A 19,603-nucleotide genomic window follows, 5' to 3' on the forward strand; every position below is an offset into this window, starting at 1 on the left:
TGATTTTTTTTGGTCAACACCTGTCTGAGGCTGACAAAAGAGACGAGCTGTGGACGAGTAATGTGGCCTGGTTTGGCAGACACACGGCATGAACAATTGTGTGGATGTGCTGTAGTGGAGAAAGAAGAGTTTATAACCTCAAAATAGCATGAGCATGACACAGAACGCTTAATATTTCTGGAGTATATAGTGTGTATTATGGACAGTATGCAAATATTAAGATATACCAGGCTTTTTCTTGCATACGATTAGATTTAAAAAAGTGCTAAATAACTTCTTTTTTTTTTTTTGTCTCAAAAAATTGTAGATAGATCGTTCACAAGTTTAGGGTCTGTGAGAATTTTAAAATGTTTTTAAATGAAGTCTTATGCTCACCATGCTTGCATTTATTTATTTAAAAAAATACAGTAAAAACAGTAAAATTATGAAATAATATAAATAAATAACTTAATAAATAATATAAAAAATGTTTTATATTATTTAAAAATATATATATTATTTTAATTTAATTTTATATTATTTTTATTATAACTATAAATAACTTTTTTGTCTCAAAAATGTTGAGATGGATCTATAAGAATTTAGTTTTATGTTTTTTAAGGAAGTCTTATGCTCACCATGCTTGTATTTATTTATTCAAAATACAGTAAAAACAGTCATATTATGAAATAATATAAATAAATAACTTAATAAATATATAAAAAATTATATAAATTAAATTAAAATAATATATAAAAAAACTTTGTCTCAAAAATTTTTAGATGGATCATTTAGTTTGGGGTCTGTAAGAATTTTTTTTGTTTTTTTTAAGGAAGTCACCATGCTTCTATTTATTTATTCAAAAATATAGTAAAAACAGTAATATTATGAAATAATATAAATAAATATATAAAAAATAATATAAAAATAATATTGAATTCAAATAATATAATAAATAACTTTTTTGTCTCAAAAAATTTGAGATGGATCATTTACAAGTTTGGGGTCTGTAAGAATTTTTTAATGTTTTTTAAGGAAGTCTTATACTTACCATGTTTGCATTTATTTATTCAAAAACACAGTAAAAACAGTAATATTATAAAATAATATAGATAAATAACTATATAAAAAATAATATAAAAATAATATAAAAAAATAACTTTTTTTGTCTCAAAACATTTGAGATATCATTCACAAGTTTGGGGTCTGTAAGAATGTTGTTTTCTAGTGTTGTTTTTTAGGGAAGTCTTATGCTCACCATACTTGCATTTATTTATTCGAAAATACAGTAAAAACAGTTATATTATGAAATAATATAAAAAAAATTAATACATATATACAAAATAATATAAAATTAAATTAAAATAATATAAAAAATAACTTGTCTCAAAAAAATTGAGATATCATTTACAAGTTTGGGGTAAGAATTTTTTATGTTTTTTTTTTAAAGGAAGTCTTATGCTCACCATGCTTGCATTTATTTATTCAAAAGTACAGTAAAAAACTGTAATATTATGAAATAATATAAATAAATAACTTAATAAATATATAAAAAATAATTTTAAACAACTAAATATCATTGCCTTTGCGTCCTTATTGGCTCGCAGACAAATTTTATTGCATTGGAAATCTACAAATCCACCTAAAGTATCACAATGGTTTCTGGATCTGATCTAGAAAAGATTAAATATGTTCTGGGTTGGTTGGGAAGGGTTTAAGAACGTAAAAAATACAGTCTCTGTACAAATGATAGCATTTGTCTTTGGAATAAAAATAAAGAGAATTTTTTTTTAAATAATATAAAATTAAATTAAAAGGAAGTTTTATGCTCACCATACTTGCATTTATTTATTCAAAAATACAGTAAAAATAATAATATTATGAAATAACATAACTTAATACATATATACAAAATAATATAAAATTAAATTAAAATAATATAAAAAAATACTTTTGTCTCAAAACATTTGAGATATCATTCACAAGTTTGGGGCATGTTTTTCAAGGAAGTCCTATGCTCACCATGCTTGCATTTATTTATTCAAAAATACAATAAAACACTAATATTGTGAAATAGTATTACAATTTCAAATAACTGCTTTCTATTAGAATATATTTTAAAATGTAATTTATTCCTGTGATGCAAAGCTGAATTTCAGCATCATTACTCCAGTCTTCAATGTCACATGATCCTTCAGAAATCATTCTATGCAGTTTTTTTTTCTGTAACATTATAAATGTCTTCACTGTCATTTTTGATCGTTTTAATGCATCCTTCATGAAAACAAGTATGAATTTGTTAACTGATGCATTACATCTATTTCTACATACATTTTTTGATGTAAGCTATATCTATTTAATACTATGCAGTGAGAAACACGCTAATATTCCATTCTGAATGAACAAACAACAATGATAACAGACGTCAGCCCTCCTTTAAACATGTCAAATTTGATCAATTGGGTTAGATAATGATTGTGTCTATCTTTGTACTTTGCACTAACAATGCAGTGAGCTCAGCTGACTGTAAAACCCGAGGATGCACGTATACACGACTCCAAATAAATGCACAGACGCGAACCTTCACTAAATATAGCCCTACGTATAAAATTAAAAGGCATTTGTAGAATTTAAACACGCTCAGAGGGAAGCCAGAGTCTCCCATTCTTATTTTAACCCTTCACAAGCTCAAAGCAACAGATGGAGGGCCCTCATATAACTCTGTGGACGCTCTGGAATTAGGTGCTGTATTTAGATGTACATTACATTTAGGTCTTTTTTCATACAGTTGGAAAACTATGCAGTGTCTCATTTAAAGTGGTGAGCTTTCCTATTTAAAATGAATTGATTCATAACTGCTGTACATGGAGACCTGTCAAATACAATGCTGAATGGGTAACCATTTCACACAGTAATTTTTTTTTTTTCATTTTAAAAGCAAATGCATGTACGTTTTCACCTTGAAATATCACTTTTATTTCTTCCCAAAGGTTCATATGCTTAACGTTAGATCACGGTTTGTTCAGTTAACGTTACCTGGATGCCTGGCCATATTGGCGATACTTGGATGTAAACAACAGAATGGATTGCCCGGTTAATATACTAACTCCTGAATACGTTTTTCTGCTATTTTATGCTGTCTAAACCACGGGAAAAAACGTGTGGAAGCTGCTAAATCACATAGAAAAAGGACTTAATAAGCAGGAAAGGGTTAAATATTTTGACAAACTAAAGCTATTAGGTGGTAAAGATACATACAAGCAGTATTCATTAAAATATTAGTCTAATAGTTTACCTACCTGACCGCAAATGATAAGAACAAACACAAAGGTTGTCAAGATCCTTGTTCTGGAAATCCTGGTTCAGTTTGGCCAACCACAAATGCCTTTTGAGCCTCAGTCAGTTTTTTTGCACTCTTTGCCTTGATTATAACGTTTGGCAGTCTATAGTACTCCAAATGTTTTTTTCCGATAAGTACAACCCAAAACAAGACAATAATTGATCATTTTCAGCAGCAATATTCAGTAAAATATGCGAATTTCGTTTGGTTCACTAGCATTGTTTACATTCCGCGTTGCCAATATGGCGGATTGATGACTAAAGGCAGCCACAAATGCTACTGGGCATGCGCACATCAGTCTAACGTTATTTTTGTCACACTGTACAACAATAATACTTTTTTTGTATTATAGTAAGGGCTAAGTTTAGGGTTGGGGTAGGTGTAGACGTTAATAAAACACAATCTAATAGGTAGAACAATTAATTTCATTGTTAGTTTCCGGTCTGAGCTGTATACCCTCTAGCCACAACCGATCTATTCTACTGTAATTACGACAGTAAATTCCACTCACTTAACTCCAGGGGTCTCCAGAGTCGACAAAAAACACACAAACTACAGTGGAAAATTGTATAAAGTGTATATAGGTCACCCAAAAAATCTAAATAAAGCTATGAGAAAACAAAAATAATGATTTTATTCAACAATGTCTTCTCTTCCATGTCTCTGCCGCCACATAAGAAGAATAAAGTCATTATTTTTGTTTTCTTTGTGCACAAAAAAGTATTCTTGTAGCTTTATAAAATAAAGGTTGAACTGCTGATGTCACATGAGCTATTTTATCCATGTCCTTAGTACCTTTCTGGGCCTGTAGAAAAAGCCAGCATATGCTGGTTAGGTAGGTTTTGATGCTGGGATGCTGGTTTTAGCTTGTTTATGCTGGTTAAAGCTGGTTCTTAGCTGGTCTGGACCAGCATAAACCAGCTAAGGACCAGCATCAAAACCTACCTAACCAGGATATGCTGTTTTTTCAACAAGGGCTGCATTGCAGTTTACGCAGGAGCTCTTGGATATCATCAAAAATATCTTAATTTGTGTTCTGAAGATAAAAGGTCTTACAGGTTTAGAACGAAATGAGGGTGAGCAATTAATGACAGAATTTTCATTTTTGCATGAACTGTTCAATTTTGGAACAAAAAATTCTTGTCATCCAAGATGTTCATGTCTTTCTTTCTTCAGTGGTAAGGAAATTGTTTTTTGAGGAAAACATTTCAGGATTTCTCTCCATATAATGGACTTCTATGGTGCCCCCGAGTTTGAACTTCCAAAATGCAGCTTTCAATGGCTCTAAACTATTACAGACAAAGACTAGCAAAACGATTATTTTCGAAAATAAATTACAATTGATATACTTTTTAACCTCAAATGCTCATCTTGTCTAGCTCTGTGTGTACTCTGTGTAGAGATTAAAACGTATATAAATTGTAAATGTCTTTAGAAAATAAAAATAAAAATCGTTTTGCTAGATAAGACACTTCTTCCTCATCTGGGATCATTTAGAGCCCTTTGAAGCTGCATTTAAACTGCATTTTGGAAGTTCAAACTTGGGGGCACCATGGAAGTCCATTATATGGAGAGAAATCCTAAAATGACTTCTTTACGAATGAAGAAAGACATGAACATCTTGGATGACAAGGGCGAGTACATTATCTGTACATTTTTGTTCTGAAAGTGCACTACTCCTTTAATGCCGCTTTAAAGCGGTTCAAGCTTGAAGAGCATTTATTCCACAACTTTTTCCAAAAGAAATGCGCCTGCTTCCACTTTAAGCAATTGATTTATATTTGCAGTGCTGAGAATCCTACTGCGGTACTGAGAAATGTTCTTCGAGGTCTTGGTCTAGTTATTTATTTCGGCAATGACGCACATTTACAAGCGGCTATTTCTGGAGTCTGGCGCAACCGACAGAGATTAACCTATGTAACAATGAAGTGATGGACACTGACAGACAGGAGATAAAGAGAAAAAATAAACTTCAAAAGGTTTATTTCGGCCGGAAGGAAGTACAGTATGCAATGCTACAGTCAGACTAATTAATATGATTAATGCTCATATCATAATGATGAATTTGAGTCTTTTGAGTCTAACAAATAAAACACACTGGAGAAATCTGAAAGAACTTTTTATTTTGAGGTTGTTGGTGATCTGCATAAATGAGTTAAAATGTGGAAAAATAAATAAATAAAAAACAACTTGATTTTAAGTAACACTACTGATTGTCAAATCTACAATGTATTACATTCATTTTTTTTTTTTTTTTTTTTTTTTTTACAAAAAACCCACCAAAAAACAACCAAACTCCAAGGCAGTAACATTTAGAGCATGTGTAACCATTAAAAAGAATCTCTGTAAAAACAGCGCCAAATCCTTAAACAAAACAGAGTGCACAGTAGATATTTCCATCTGATTTCCTTCAGCAGAAGGCACTTATGAGTGAGCATGTCTGGCGTCAGCTTTCATTGGGAAAATATTCCCTGTAATTCATCAGAGCACAAACTCATAAACCAAACAAGAGCCCTATAGTAAAGGACTGAAACAGATTGTGTGTTTGATGAATATTAGGATCTAGATATTTAAGTAATACTGTAACAGGGTTGAATCAGTCTGAATCAACTTAAGCCAGGTTTGCTCACTGGAATGAGTCAAACACATTACATCTTTAAAACACCTTCAATATCACTTCAAAATGACGGATATCACAAAAAAACATGACTAGGTCATTTCATACCCCTTTCAAAAATAAATTACATTTTGCATTAAGATAATTTCGCCTTGAATGAAGTTATTGTGACAGTATGTTCAATGACAATTAAGCATATCTATACTAATCATTTTGAATTATTGAATATATTTGTATATTTAAATGCTACCATTATGTATATACTTTAAATTTGATAATGTCTTTTTTCTGCATAATGATAGCAACAATGTGCTTAATTTTCATTAAAGTTCTGAAAACAACTCATTTTTTTGTTTGTATTCTGAGGACGACTCAAAATAGAGATGTTCTTGACTTTGTGAGATTTATTTGAAACAAGAATAGCATGTTTGACCTGAATGAATTCATTTTCTTAGACCAACATGCTGAATATTGCACATCTTTTTGATTTTGGCCACCGATTCTTTTAGTCCCTAAGAGGTCACACAGCATAAAACAGTGTGCAAAGTCCAACCCTCACCCAAGACACTTACTGTACCTACCTGAATAAATACACAGCTTCTCAGTTTATACACCTCCTTGAATGTCACATTTCTGTCTGTCAGAACAGAATACTCAACCAGACGCAAGTTAAGGCATGCTATTGACCTGGAAGTGATGACGACAACAAAGTGACGCTGCAGCTGTCAATGATCTGTATCAGTTCCTTTAAGTTAAAAGTTTTTTTTTTCTTTTGATAGCTTTTAGAAACATTCCAACTTTGGAAATGATCCGGAGAGGTCTAGATGCAACAGTGTTACACAACTCATCTTCAACGCAAACATCACAGACATCATTGTCCTGAGTCTCTGTGTGTGTTCTCATTCAATTATGACCTCAAATTCACCTTCAGTCAGATGCGATCTGGAACACATCCGGAATGTTCTGAGGTTTAAAGTGCTGTGGTAACCGTTGCTCAGCAGCAGCGAGACTGTTGATGTGGTTACGTGTTGCGCAGCATCTGCCGGTTCCACATTCCACGCTTCGAGTGAAAGTAATGGAAGAAGTTCCTCAGGTAGAGTCGTTCCACCTCCAGCCCACCCTGAAGGATCCTTGAGATCACGGAAAACAAAAAGCACTTCAAACACAAATAATGTTTGTAGGGATTCACCGAAATGAAAATTCTTGGCCGAAGCCGAACAAAATTAAACACTGGGCTGAAGGTCGATAGCCGAACACGTTTTTTGTGGTTTTTCTCCCATGTGTTTTGCCAATTTTTTCACCATTGCATAAATTAAATAGCCAAAATGTACTTTTTACAGTTATGTCTTGCTTTTCAAAAAAAATTAAAAATTACAAAACAACAATTTAAAAATATTTACTCAAGACTGAACATTTGTAACATTCTAGTAGACATTATAGCCTACCAACAAAGCACAATTTAACTTAAAATTAATAAGTTAGTAAAATAATATTTTTTGGCCATTTTTAACACCGCTTTTTTTTTTAAAACAAGTTTTCTGCAGATTTGAAGAAGTGAAAATCAAGACTTTTTAAAACCTTTTTAATACCACCTTACACAAAATTTAAGACCTAAACCTGTAATATAAATACACATTATATTACATACATATAAAAATCGTAAAAAGAAAATTACATTTCATTGCTGTCATGAATTATATTTTAGAGGTCGACCGATATTGGTTTTTACCGATACCGATAGCTAGGTTGGACCACACTGGCCGATACCGATTAATTAACCGATAGTTTTTGAAAATGGATACTGAACGGCAACTAAAGTGCTGTACTATTTAAAAAAAAAATACTAAACCATACTTTGTAAATGAATAAAAATATTAATATTAATTATATATTGATCATTAAAGTTATTTCATAGTTCATTAATGTTAACAAAATAAACTTATAGTAATTGTGTAATATGTGTAAACAATATTACAGTAAATGTTGAAATTAACAGACTCTAACAAGGAACAACACTTCTATTCTACAGCTTTCATCAATCTTAGTTGATGTTACAAATGGGCTCATTGTAAAGTGGTGTGAATCTTTACATTTTAACAATATGTAAAATTGCAGGTTTTATGCCTTTTGTTTATTTTTGGAATATCTGTGTGTCAGTAGGCCTACTGCCATCTTAAAATTAAGATTCAATTTAATTACGATTTTCAATATCAACTAAATATAACCATGCATCGCATTCTCAGTTTTCAATATTACTGCACATGGATACATTTGCATTTACATTTTACATCAAATTGATTTTTCTATTATATAACCAGGCTACTTTTTTAAACAATTACTTATTTAAAATGTGTTATTTTTTCTTTATCATTTGATTATTGCTGATGAGATCGTAGACAGTAGCTGCTTTAACAGGCTGCATTAAAACGAATGCACAGATCTATTTCGATATATCAAATGTTTTGTCCTGCTCTGAAAACATAACTGACTGTGTGTACTGTACATCAGTTTCGTATAAAAGTATTCGAAAATGCAAGTGCATTCCGCAATCGAGCTTTTTAGGACGAACAAACACAAAGCACAAGTGAAAGTCTGTCAGTGCGCGAGTTTTGTGCATCTAATAGTAGCTTACATTACAAACGGCAGAAATGAAGGCAAATGTAAAGTAAAAAACTGCGGTTGAAAGTTCACACTGTCAAACAATGCACATGTAGCTCACAGTGCAAAACCTGTGGAATGAAGCCCGCCGCGTCTCTAGCGCGCACATGTGCCATATGCGGGAAAAACACAAGCTCCTTGAAGAGAGGATTGCGATGCATCGGAGAATCCTTTTTTTTTTACCCACCCTTAATGAAACCGGACAAAAGTGCAGCGCTGCGTAAACGGATAACTTGCAGGTATCAAACACACACACAGGACACGTTGTGTAGTTAAACCAGAAATCTAAAACAGTTTATTTAATCACCAAACGGGCAAATGTTTACTTCAAGAATGATAAAAAAGCGGCAAAGGTTAGATTAAAGAACAGATCGAACGGAAAGAGAAAGTGCGATCTATATCGTTAATTGCAGCCATTTCAGCAACAATTTCTTTTCTGTTTTACATTTATGTTTAAATATTATTTGTTTTGTTTCAGTTTAATATGTTAATTACGAAAGAAGTTTGTGTAATTTGTAAATGTCATAAAGGACGTGGTATGAATTGGACGGCAATACGCCTGGAGAATTGGAGAGGGTCAGACACAATTTTTGACCACTTCGTATGTTTTTATTTGTGGAAAATCCCTTCTTAAACGAATTTCGTTTTGTATAATTTTTATCTTAATTTTTAATAGATATTTTTGTTGATCAGTTAATAAAATAAAATAAGAACAGGAAAATGGCATTGTAAAATAAAGTGCGTAACTACCATGCTTCCGCTGCCTGACGAAAAGGCTAAAACATAAATTATAGCTCTAAATGAAGCATACAGACATTATTAGAGTAGAGCTACAGAAATAAAAAATTATTTTGCTTAAATGCACAATACTCAATCTTCCAGCCCAGGGTCAAGTCTTTATGAACATTAACAATGATTTGGGACAGATCTGTAATGTAAAACTATGGCGCGCTGTGACTCGGCAGGATTCTGTCGGCTGAATGAACACAGTTTGCTTTCTCACGTCAGGTCTTTAAATCTGCAACTTTGCTGGCTAAGAATATCACCAGCTGGATATAAATCAATACAAATATATGGTAACAATCCTGACATTAAACATTGGTCTGGGGCTTAACCTCTCATACTCTATGACAGCGGAGTGGAGCAGAGCTGAGCAGCTTCAGCAAAGAACGCAACCCGAAAAAACTATCGGCAAGGATTTTTGCCGATAACCGATAGGTCGGCCAATCAACTATCGGTGCCGATTAATCGGCAAAACCGATACATCGGTCGACCTCTATTATATTTATTACTACAATATACAGTGAACTTTTCATATTAGGAGACAATATTCCACATAAAATATCCACCTAAAAGTACCACATAACTGAGATTTTAATGGTGTAAACAATTTATTCTGAAGCAATATTTTCATCAGTGTTCTATTAGCTTTTACAGAAATCAGATTTTTTTTCACTTTTTGAATGTATGCTTCACCTTTCATGTCAAATTATTACTATTTATCAATAAATCAATTTATCAATAAATGAACACTGAATCATTCAGTAACATTATTTAGTGTTGCTTGGAGAATGTGCTGTACTTCTACTGTGATCCTTGTTTGGAACTATTTTCTTTGATATAACAGAACAAAACATAAAATATTGTGTCTAAAATGTAAGTAACTTAAGAACTACTTGACTATTTACAGTGCCTTGCGAAATTATTCATACCCCTTCATTTTTTTCACATTTTGTCATGTTGCTGCCTTATGTTAAGCTACTTTAAATTACTTTTTTCCCACATCAATCTACACTCCCTACTCCATAAAGGCAAAGCAAAAAATAGGTTTAGGTAAGGGTATGAATACTTATGCAATGTACTTATTTCAGTGTTTTATTTTTAATAAATTTGTAAAATTTGCAAATCTGGTTTTTGCTTTGTCATTATTATGGTGTATGGAGTGTGAATTTTACAAATGTATTAAAAAACAAAACACTGAAATAAGTACATTGCATAAGTATTCATACCCTTAACTCAGTACATAGTTGAAGCACCTTTACAGCCTCAAGTCTTTTTGGGTATGATGTGACAAGCTTTGCACATCTGCATTTGGCAATTATCTGCCATTCTTTGCCTCACCTTTTCACCTCTCAACCTCTGTCAGCTTGGATGGGGGCTGGCAGACAATCGTCTTCCATTATGGATAATGGAGGCTACATGCTTCTGTGAACCTTCAATGCAGCAGATTTTTTTCTGAACTCTTCCCTAGATCATTGCCTTAACGCAAGTCTGTCACTGAGCTCTACAGGCAGTTATCTTGACCTCAGGACTTGGTTTTTACTCTGATATGTATTTTCAGCTGTTAGTCCTTTTCTGAGAGGTGTGTGCCTTTCTAAATCATACTCATTCAAATGAATTTGCCACAGTTTAACTCCACTCGAAGTGTAGTAACATCTAGAAGCAATATGAATGCTCCTGAGCTAAATTTCGAGTGTCCCAGAAAAGGGTATGAATACTTATGCAACAAGATCTTTTCAGTTTTTTATTTTTAATAAATTTGCACAAATGTTAAACCTATTTTTTGTTTTGCCATTATAGAGTAGGGAGTGTAGATTGATGTGGGAAAATAAGTAATTTAAAGTAGTTTAACATAAGGCAGCAACATAACAAAATGTGAAAAAAATGAAGGGGTATGAATAATTTTGCAAGGCACTGTATCACGTTATAAAAAAAACTACACGTTTTGAAATTGTACCTCTGTGTTTCTTCTGATTTTCCTTATGTATGCTGTTTTGAAGTCTCTCACAAAGGGACAGGCAGTGCGACCTTGATACCAGAAATACACTATCCTTTATCAATCGCTGTTTACGTTGGATGTATTAAAATCAGAAGAATTATTCTTGAGTTTCGATGCCTTGCTGGTTATTTTTTGTCACTTAAGTTTTAATCAGGCTGTTTTTCTGGTCGGACAAGTAAAAAAATAAACATTTTAAACTAGCTGGAAGGCTGGTGGTACCTATGTTTGTTTACTGAGAACATTATATACAGAAAAAAGGTAGTTCGACCTGTATTCTGCTACTGCGATTGATGATGACACAGTAACTACCGCGAGGGGAGAAAAAAAAATCTTCGGTCTATCCAATGATTGTAAACAGTCATTAGGTCCGTCAGACTTAAGATATTTTAAAGATAATGTGAGACATGTTAAGACTTTTTAAGGACCTGCGGGAACCCTGTTAAATCAGGCATGTGTTTTTAAATGTATAAATACATGCCCTTTTTTCAGTTTCAGCACATGCCCCTCAAAAGGTCTGTGCACGGCCCTGATTTCTGTCTTATTTTTCACACAGATCTCACAGAGTACGCATGCACATCACAGAGATGAGAGAAGACAAGCATTTGAGGTTAAAAAGTATATAAATTGTCAATTTGTTTTGAAAAAAGCTGTTCGTTTCGCTAGATAAGACCCTTCTTCCTCGGCTGGGATCGCTTAGAGCTCTTTGAAGCTGCATTTAAACTGCATTTTGGAAGTTCAAACTTCCACTTATACTAAGTATACATAAGTTTCTTAGTGTGATAGTGTATCGTTTCATGACTGACCTGTCCAGTAGTTCCCAGTCCTCTCCGCCCCAGCGGTCAGTGAATTCTTTGGTGTTCATGCCCCCAATGGAGTCCAGGTCTGATTTATAAATGCCCAGAAGACCAAAGCCATTGACCTCCCAATAACCTGCACATTACAAACACAACACTCTTCAACACTGATAGTAATAAGAAAGTTACTTGAGCACTAAATCAGCATATTAGAATGATTCTGAAGAATCATGTGACACTGAAGACTGGAATAACAACACTTAAACTTTTGAACAGTGTATGCGTTGATATACAGTAATCTAATTCTATGTTATCAGTTTATCTGGTAAGACTGTACCATCAGGTTCCAGAGGTGTAGAGCCACAGTTCAGTCTCATGACTATCGGAGCAAAAGCCATGTGTTTCTCCACACAGTGTTTCCTCACAGTGTCAGTGAAGCCAGGTGGGAAATGGATGTGCAGATCACAAAGAAACACAATACTGTGATCATCCTGAGAAAGAGACAGACATACAGACAGCCATTAGTTCTGCCTTCATTTTCAATGAAGATCATGGCAATAGAAAATCCATCTCATGTGTCTGAAACTTACAGTAATGAGGTCTATTCCTGCCTGCAGTCCTGCTGATCTCTCAAAGTTTCCACTTAACCTGAGGTACTGATACCTGGAATGGGATACACAATAGAAAGGGACTCAAAGTGAGGTCTTATTTTACAAAGTTGTAGAAAAGTGACTTCACCACAGGTTAAAAAAGAAATATGATAGCTACAGAAGCGTGAGATGACATAATGTGCCTGAAATCTAACTCTACTGAACGTGTATTTATAAACTTGTAAGTGTACCTGGGTAAATAAGAGTTTTGTAGTGCTTGTTCTATGTTCATATCAGTGCTTTCATAGTCGGTAATGATAACGTTGAAGTTCTGATCTCCAGTGGTGCGGTATATCTCCTCCATGTCTGAAATAAACTGCTGCACCCAACGGGCCTGGTTCTTCACTGTAGACATATAAACAAAGACAGTGCCTTGTTAAAATATTTCATTGTTTTCTTCAACAGGGTTAGTAGAAAGCATCTCTTTGCTACTGTTACCTGGGATGATGAAGTGGACAGTAGCAGTCGGATTCCAGTAGAAGCTATATGGATTGCAAAGCTTAAGTTCTGTGTCCTGAGTCTTTTGTTTTTTGTGAGAACCCCAATCTTCAGATCTTTTCACAAAGATGTACTGAACCAGACGCAGATGGCGTCCTGAAGCTTCCAGCAAGTCCAGTTCCAGCAGATATCTACTGCCACGATTATAATCAGGCTTCTTCTCAATGTTCACAATACGCTGTAGAGAGAACTGCCTGCACACATATCAATTAATGTCAGAGATTAATTAAAATATTCAGAATGACCATACAATTTTTACTGTGCACAGATTTTTTGTAAGTATGCAGTACTACAGGACTAGAGCATACTGCGTGACATACTGTTATAGTGAATAAAATGGAAATACTATTAACTAACTTTTTTTTTATCAGAATGCCTTATGATCAGACACACTACATACCAAAATTGTATATTTAGAAAATAATAAAATATTATAATATATTGTATAAAATGTGTATACCAGCAGAGATTTGGTAGGATATAATGAGAAAAGTTTGGTACTGCACTCGAACAAAATCTAACTAAAAGCTATTTTTTGAACAACTTAGAACTTAGATTTATTGAGAGCAATTTTTGAGATCAATATGTTTATAATAAATAAATCATACTCATAAAGTAAAACTTCTTTTTTGTTTCATTTTTTTTTTAAACTGTTCTTTACTTCTGCAATAATATACACTGCAAAAAATGATTTTCTTACTTAGTATTTTTGTCTTGTTTTCTATTATAAATATCTTTAAATTCTTGAATCATGAATTTACTTTACAAGTAAAATTACTTAAGATATTATGTCGTTTCCTAAAAAGTTATCAAAATTTTGTTAGTTTTTGCTTAAAACAAGCTAAAAATATCTGCCAAAGGGGCAACAAAACCAAACAAAAATGGTAAGAAAATAATTTTTTTGCAGTGTACCAAAGATCTTCAAAAAATTTTTTTTTACTATTTTTGTTTTTTGATCTTCTACTCACAGAGGCATTTATTTGATAAAGAAAAACAATAATATTATGAAATATTATAGCAATATTAAACACCTATTTTTATTGCAATATATTTTCAAATGTAATTTATTCATGTGGTGCAAAGCTGATTTTTCAGCATCATTGTTCCAATCTTTAGTGTCACATGATCCTTCAGAAATCATTTTAATATGCTGATTTGCTGCTCAAAAATATTTCTTATTCTCAATGTTAAAAACAATTGTCTTGCTTAATATTTTTGTGTGAACCACAGTATGTTTATTTTTCAGGATTCTTTTATGAATAGAAAGTTCAAAAGAACAGCATTTGTTTGAAACGAATGTCTTTTATAGCATTATAAATGTCTTTACTGTCACTTTTGATTAGTTAAATGCGTAGTAAGTTCTTATTTCTTAAAAAAAAAAACTTTTGATCGCTTCATAGTCCTTTTTGAACAATCCCATAATAAAAACCATTTAAAATAAAATCGCAGATAATATGCCCATATAGCGATATCTTTATCACAGTCGGCCTACCTTGGATATTTCTTGTTTAGTTTCTTCATGAAGGCTTCCACTACAGACAGCGCTTCTGGTTCCTCAAGCAGAAGGTTTCCAGACACATTACATTTCAGATCGATCCAGTCAGAGCGCAAGGCTTCCAGATCTAAGGGTTTAACCTGGAACGTCTGAGACCACTTGACTTCCACGTCAAACACAGCCCTGTTGATGAGGTCATACTCTTCTTCCTCCGAGAAACCCTGATTCCCCCAAGTGTCTTCTTCATCTCCTCCATCTTCATCCTCTTCTATACGTATCGCATTATCCTTAATCTCCTTTCCATTTCTGGCTTCATTTACATGACCCAAGTGGCTGCTAGATGGAGCCTCAATGACCAACGGCTTATGCTCATTGGTCTCATTATAAAATGAGTTTCGATGTGGTTTTTGGGTAACGTGGACACGCTGAGCCACATTTTTTTGCTTGTTAATAACTTCACCTACTACAGCTTTTTCGGGGTTGTCCTGCAAAACATGCACGGCTTCATCTGCTTTATGTTTTGGGTGTCTGGGCCTCTTCATCGGTTCTGGTTTGACTTCATTCCCATTCAAGGATGGCAGTTCATCTGCAGTGTTCTTCAGCTTGGTCTTCTTTACCTTTACTTCATCTAATGAGTTCTTGGGTGCCTTATCTACATGTTCTCCAAAATAGACCTTTCCATTACCTATATGATTCACAACATCATGACGTTCCTTCTGGACCACATCAAACCTGGCAGGGTTATTTGCTTCTCGAATGTTCTCCATTGGAATATTTCTGTTTCCAACAGCAACAAGATTTGGATTTTCATCACTACTATTTCTGTATTTGGCTTTATGCAGGTGGAGCTCATTTCTACTATCCCGATTAAGCGATTGGTCCACTTGATGTTTCACCTCTGACCTCAATTGATCTTCTCTCTGAGCTGGTCGTGGATTTTGCTGGTCAGGTATCTTCTCCACGACGTCATTCTGAAACCTCAAGCGATCTTCTCTCTGAGCTGGTCGTGGATTTTGCTGGTCAGGTATCTTCTCCACGACGTCATTCTGAAACCTCAAGCGATCTTCTCTCTGAACTGATCCTTGATTTTGCTGGTCAGGTATCTTCTCCACGACGTCATTTTGAAACCTCAATTGATCTTCTCTCTGAACTGATCCTTGATTTTGCTGGTCAGGTATCTTCTCCATGACGTCATTCTGAAACCTCAAGCGATCTTCTCTCTGAACTGATCCTTGATTTTGCTGGTCAGGTATCTTCTCCACGACGTCATTTTGAAACCTCAATTGATCTTCTCTCTGAACTGATCCTTGATTTTGCTGGTCAGGTATCTTCTCCATGACGTCATTCTGAAACCTCAATTGATCTTCTCTCTGAACTGATCCTTGATTTTGCTGGTCAGGTATCTTCTCCACGACGTCATTTTGAAACCTCAAGCGATCTTCTCTCTGAGCTGGTCGTGGATTTTGCTGGTCAGGCATCTTCTCCACGACGTCATTCTGAAACCGCAGTGAGTCTTTTTCTTTTCCCAGGTCATCGTTCTTCACCTCAGATGGTGGGTTTTGGAGGTGTTGATCCTGTAGGTTTTGTTCAGGGCGTCTCCTTTTCCTCTTCTTTCTTGGTGGCCGCTGTGGTTCCTCTGGGTGGTTCTCTGGTTCTACGGGAGGTTTTTGGATTTCCTTAGGTTGGTTGTCTTGGTCCACCTGTTGAAATCTGTTGTTTGGGTCAACGCCTTCTCTCCTTTTTCTGATTCTCCCATGTTTCTGGACAGACAACAGATTGCGGCGTCTTTCCATTCTATAATCATCAAAATCGTCTCCATAATCCGGGAGAACCTTGTTCCCCTCCATATCTTTTATTTGCTTCTTCTCCGCATACTTTCCAGCTTTCTGAAAGCCCTCATCTTCATCTCTGCCCTGATTCATGGCTCTTCCAAGCATGCCGTCTCCTACAGGAAGACAAAGAATTAACGAACACTTCCTTTCAGAGTGTTTTAAAGGATAAGTTCACTAACAGAATAAAAATTTCCTGATAATTTACTCACCCCCATGTCATCCAAAATGTTCATGTCTTTCTTTCTTTAGTCGCACTTCAAACGCACTTCAATGGTGGCCAATGGGTTCAAGGTCCAGTTTCAGTGCAACTTTAAAGGGCTCTACATGAATCCATTTGAGGAATAAGGGTCTTATCTAACAAAACGATCAGCCATTTTCTAAAAAAAAATTAAAAATTAAATACTTTTTACCCACAAATCCTTATCCTGCACTAGCTCGACCTCACGGAAGTACCGACCCAGTGTTTACAAAGCAAATGTGCAATGAAAAGTCAAACTCCCTTTATAAAAAAAAAAGGTAAAGCAACAATGTGGGATGATTTTGAAGCTGGAGGAGAAAATGAGATGGAGTTTTTTTTGCCCAAAACCGAAGTACACAGATAAAGAACAAACCACTTGTGACTTTTCCAGCGTGATTGTGCAATTTAAGATGCACATGTGCATTGCAGAGCTATTGCAAGACGAGCATTTGTGGTTAAAAAGTATATAAATGTAATTTTTTTTTATTTTTATAGAAATTACTGACCGTTTTGCTAGATACGACACTTATTCCTCGGCTGGAATTGTGTAGAGCTCTTTGAAGCTGAAACTGCAATTTAAACCTTCAACCTGTTGGCCACAATTAAAGTCCACTAGATGGAGAAAAATCTGTAATGTTTTCCTCAAAAAACGCAATTTCTTTTCGACTGAAGAAAGAACGACATGAACATCGTGGATAACATAGGGGTGAATACATTATCAGGATTATTTTTTTATTTTGGAAGTGAACTAATCCTTTAAATTCTGAACCATCAAGCCAATGCATATTTTAAAGCAAGAGAGTTAAAAATAACAAAATTGACCATGTTGTAATAAATTTACCTCATCTTGTTGCACACATTTCATCATTATGCATTTTTATTAATAAACTAATGTTTGTTTTTCATAAAATTCCATAAAATGAATCTCTGCTCATCATTTATTACAAAATATTGCTGTTGCAAAAAGGAAGTTAAATGCATTGCGTATGCTGTTTTAATGTTGTCTTTAAATTTCGTTTCGTGAAAGCATTCGTTGTTTGCTGTACCTTTGTATTTGATGGCTAGCTCCTCATTTTCAGGCAAATCCAGTTGAATGTAGTTTGAGAAGCCATATCTATAAAGAAAATTATTTGATTTGAGATCATAAAACACAAGGTGCACAAAAACAGCTAGCTAATCAAAATCATTTGGGCCATTTGGGCCAGTAAGATTTTTTTTTAAAGAAATTAATACTTTGATTGAGCAAGGATGCATTAAATTAATCAAAACAGATAGTAAACATTTAGCATTTTCAAAAGATTTCCATTTCAAATGATTTGCAAATAAATCAGATTACTGAGGGATCATGTTACTAAAAACTGGAGTAATGGCTGCTGGACATTCAGCTTTGCATCACAGGAATAAATCACCAAATCAAATAGAAAACAGCTAATTTAAATCTAATAATATTTCACAATATCGCTGCTTTTACTGTATTTTTAATCAAATACAAAGTCCAGCCTTAGCGTAGGAGACTTTTTTCAGAAAATATTTGTGCATTTACCTGTCCAGGTAGTATGGATTCCCACGGTAGAAACATTTGTTATCGCTCTCCATGTGTGTGAGCCGTGTGTAGTCATTAGGATACACGTACGTCAGGTGCACCTGAAGCAGATTAGATTGATCGAGACCATACATGTATAGGTACAACATTCAATGCTTTATAAAGGAATGTAATAAAACACATTTTCTTAGTTTTCTAACTAATGTATGTGTGTGTGTGTGTGTGTGTGTGTGTGTGTGTGTGTGTGTGTAAGCACTTACAAACTGCAAGCCCTGGTAGCGCATTAGAGGATATCCCTTTATGTTGTAGCTGGGGTTATAAATACAGTCAGGTAAAACTCCTTGCAAACGCACCCTGTCCAATAATGCAACTACATGTACAAATACACACAAACAAGACAAATAAATAACATATTATTGTTATAATTTTAAAAAGAAACAAAAACAACAACAACAACAACATGCACAGGTAAATATATTAATACTTAATTGTAATAATTCATTATTATTTTTAAATAACCAGTATTATTTAATGTATTAAAATAATCTAACGCCAAGCCAAAATTAAAATTCTAAATATACATAAAATCAGTAACTACCGTTTTTATTGAATAACATTGTGGTTAATATAATTTATAATAAAATTCCCAGTTCTGTTAATAAAAAGTAGTTTGAAAACAAGCAGCTTTGTCATAACTACAGCAGAAATAACAAAAATACTATATATAACATAAAGTGGGTGAACTTAGATTATCATTAGGGGCATAGGACCCCTTAAATCAAAAATAACCACTGCACCAATGTCCCTTTTGCCATAAGGTGGCGCTGAATCCATGTTCTGTCTGCATATATTGCAATGTTTTTAGAAGCGCTTGTACATATGTGCATGCAACTTAAAGATCTGTTGTAGATTTTGTTAAAAATTTAAAATTTAAAATCAGTACATCACAAAACTAACAAGAACCAAAAATAATATAAAGTGAAGGAAACAATACAAAAAAGTGATTTTTTATTAATTATAATAGAACTCTCATCTTCAGCCAGGTTTGCTTAATTGAAAAATCTATTGAGATTTATTAAATTATTAAATAAGCAATCCATTGATGTATGGTTTGTTAGAACAGGACAATATTTGACCGAGATACTATTATTTGAAAATCTGAGGGTGCAAAAAAACAAAC

At 33.9% G+C, this 19,603-nt stretch overlaps 1 protein-coding gene across 1 annotated transcript in view; it reads right to left on the minus strand.

The window, feature by feature from the left end:
* Window positions 1-5,425: 5,425 nt before the first annotated feature.
* b4galnt3b (beta-1,4-N-acetyl-galactosaminyl transferase 3b) overlaps window positions 5,426-19,603 on the minus strand; it is a 34,554-nt gene continuing 20,376 nt past the window's right edge. The window contains exons 11-20 of the mRNA XM_073850486.1: window positions 18,684-18,793; window positions 18,424-18,524; window positions 17,927-17,994; window positions 14,808-16,755; window positions 13,256-13,509; window positions 13,009-13,162; window positions 12,758-12,830; window positions 12,505-12,658; window positions 12,177-12,303; window positions 5,426-7,066 (exon numbers count right to left, since the gene is read on the minus strand). Coding sequence (XP_073706587.1) covers window positions 6,958-7,066; window positions 12,177-12,303; window positions 12,505-12,658; window positions 12,758-12,830; window positions 13,009-13,162; window positions 13,256-13,509; window positions 14,808-16,755; window positions 17,927-17,994; window positions 18,424-18,524; window positions 18,684-18,793 — 3,098 coding nt within the window. The 3' untranslated portion in view covers window positions 5,426-6,957. The remainder of the gene's footprint in view (window positions 7,067-12,176; window positions 12,304-12,504; window positions 12,659-12,757; window positions 12,831-13,008; window positions 13,163-13,255; window positions 13,510-14,807; window positions 16,756-17,926; window positions 17,995-18,423; window positions 18,525-18,683; window positions 18,794-19,603) is intronic.

This window comes from Garra rufa, chromosome 11 (assembly GCF_049309525.1).
Source record: "Garra rufa chromosome 11, GarRuf1.0, whole genome shotgun sequence".
NCBI lineage: Eukaryota > Metazoa > Chordata > Actinopteri > Cypriniformes > Cyprinidae > Garra > Garra rufa.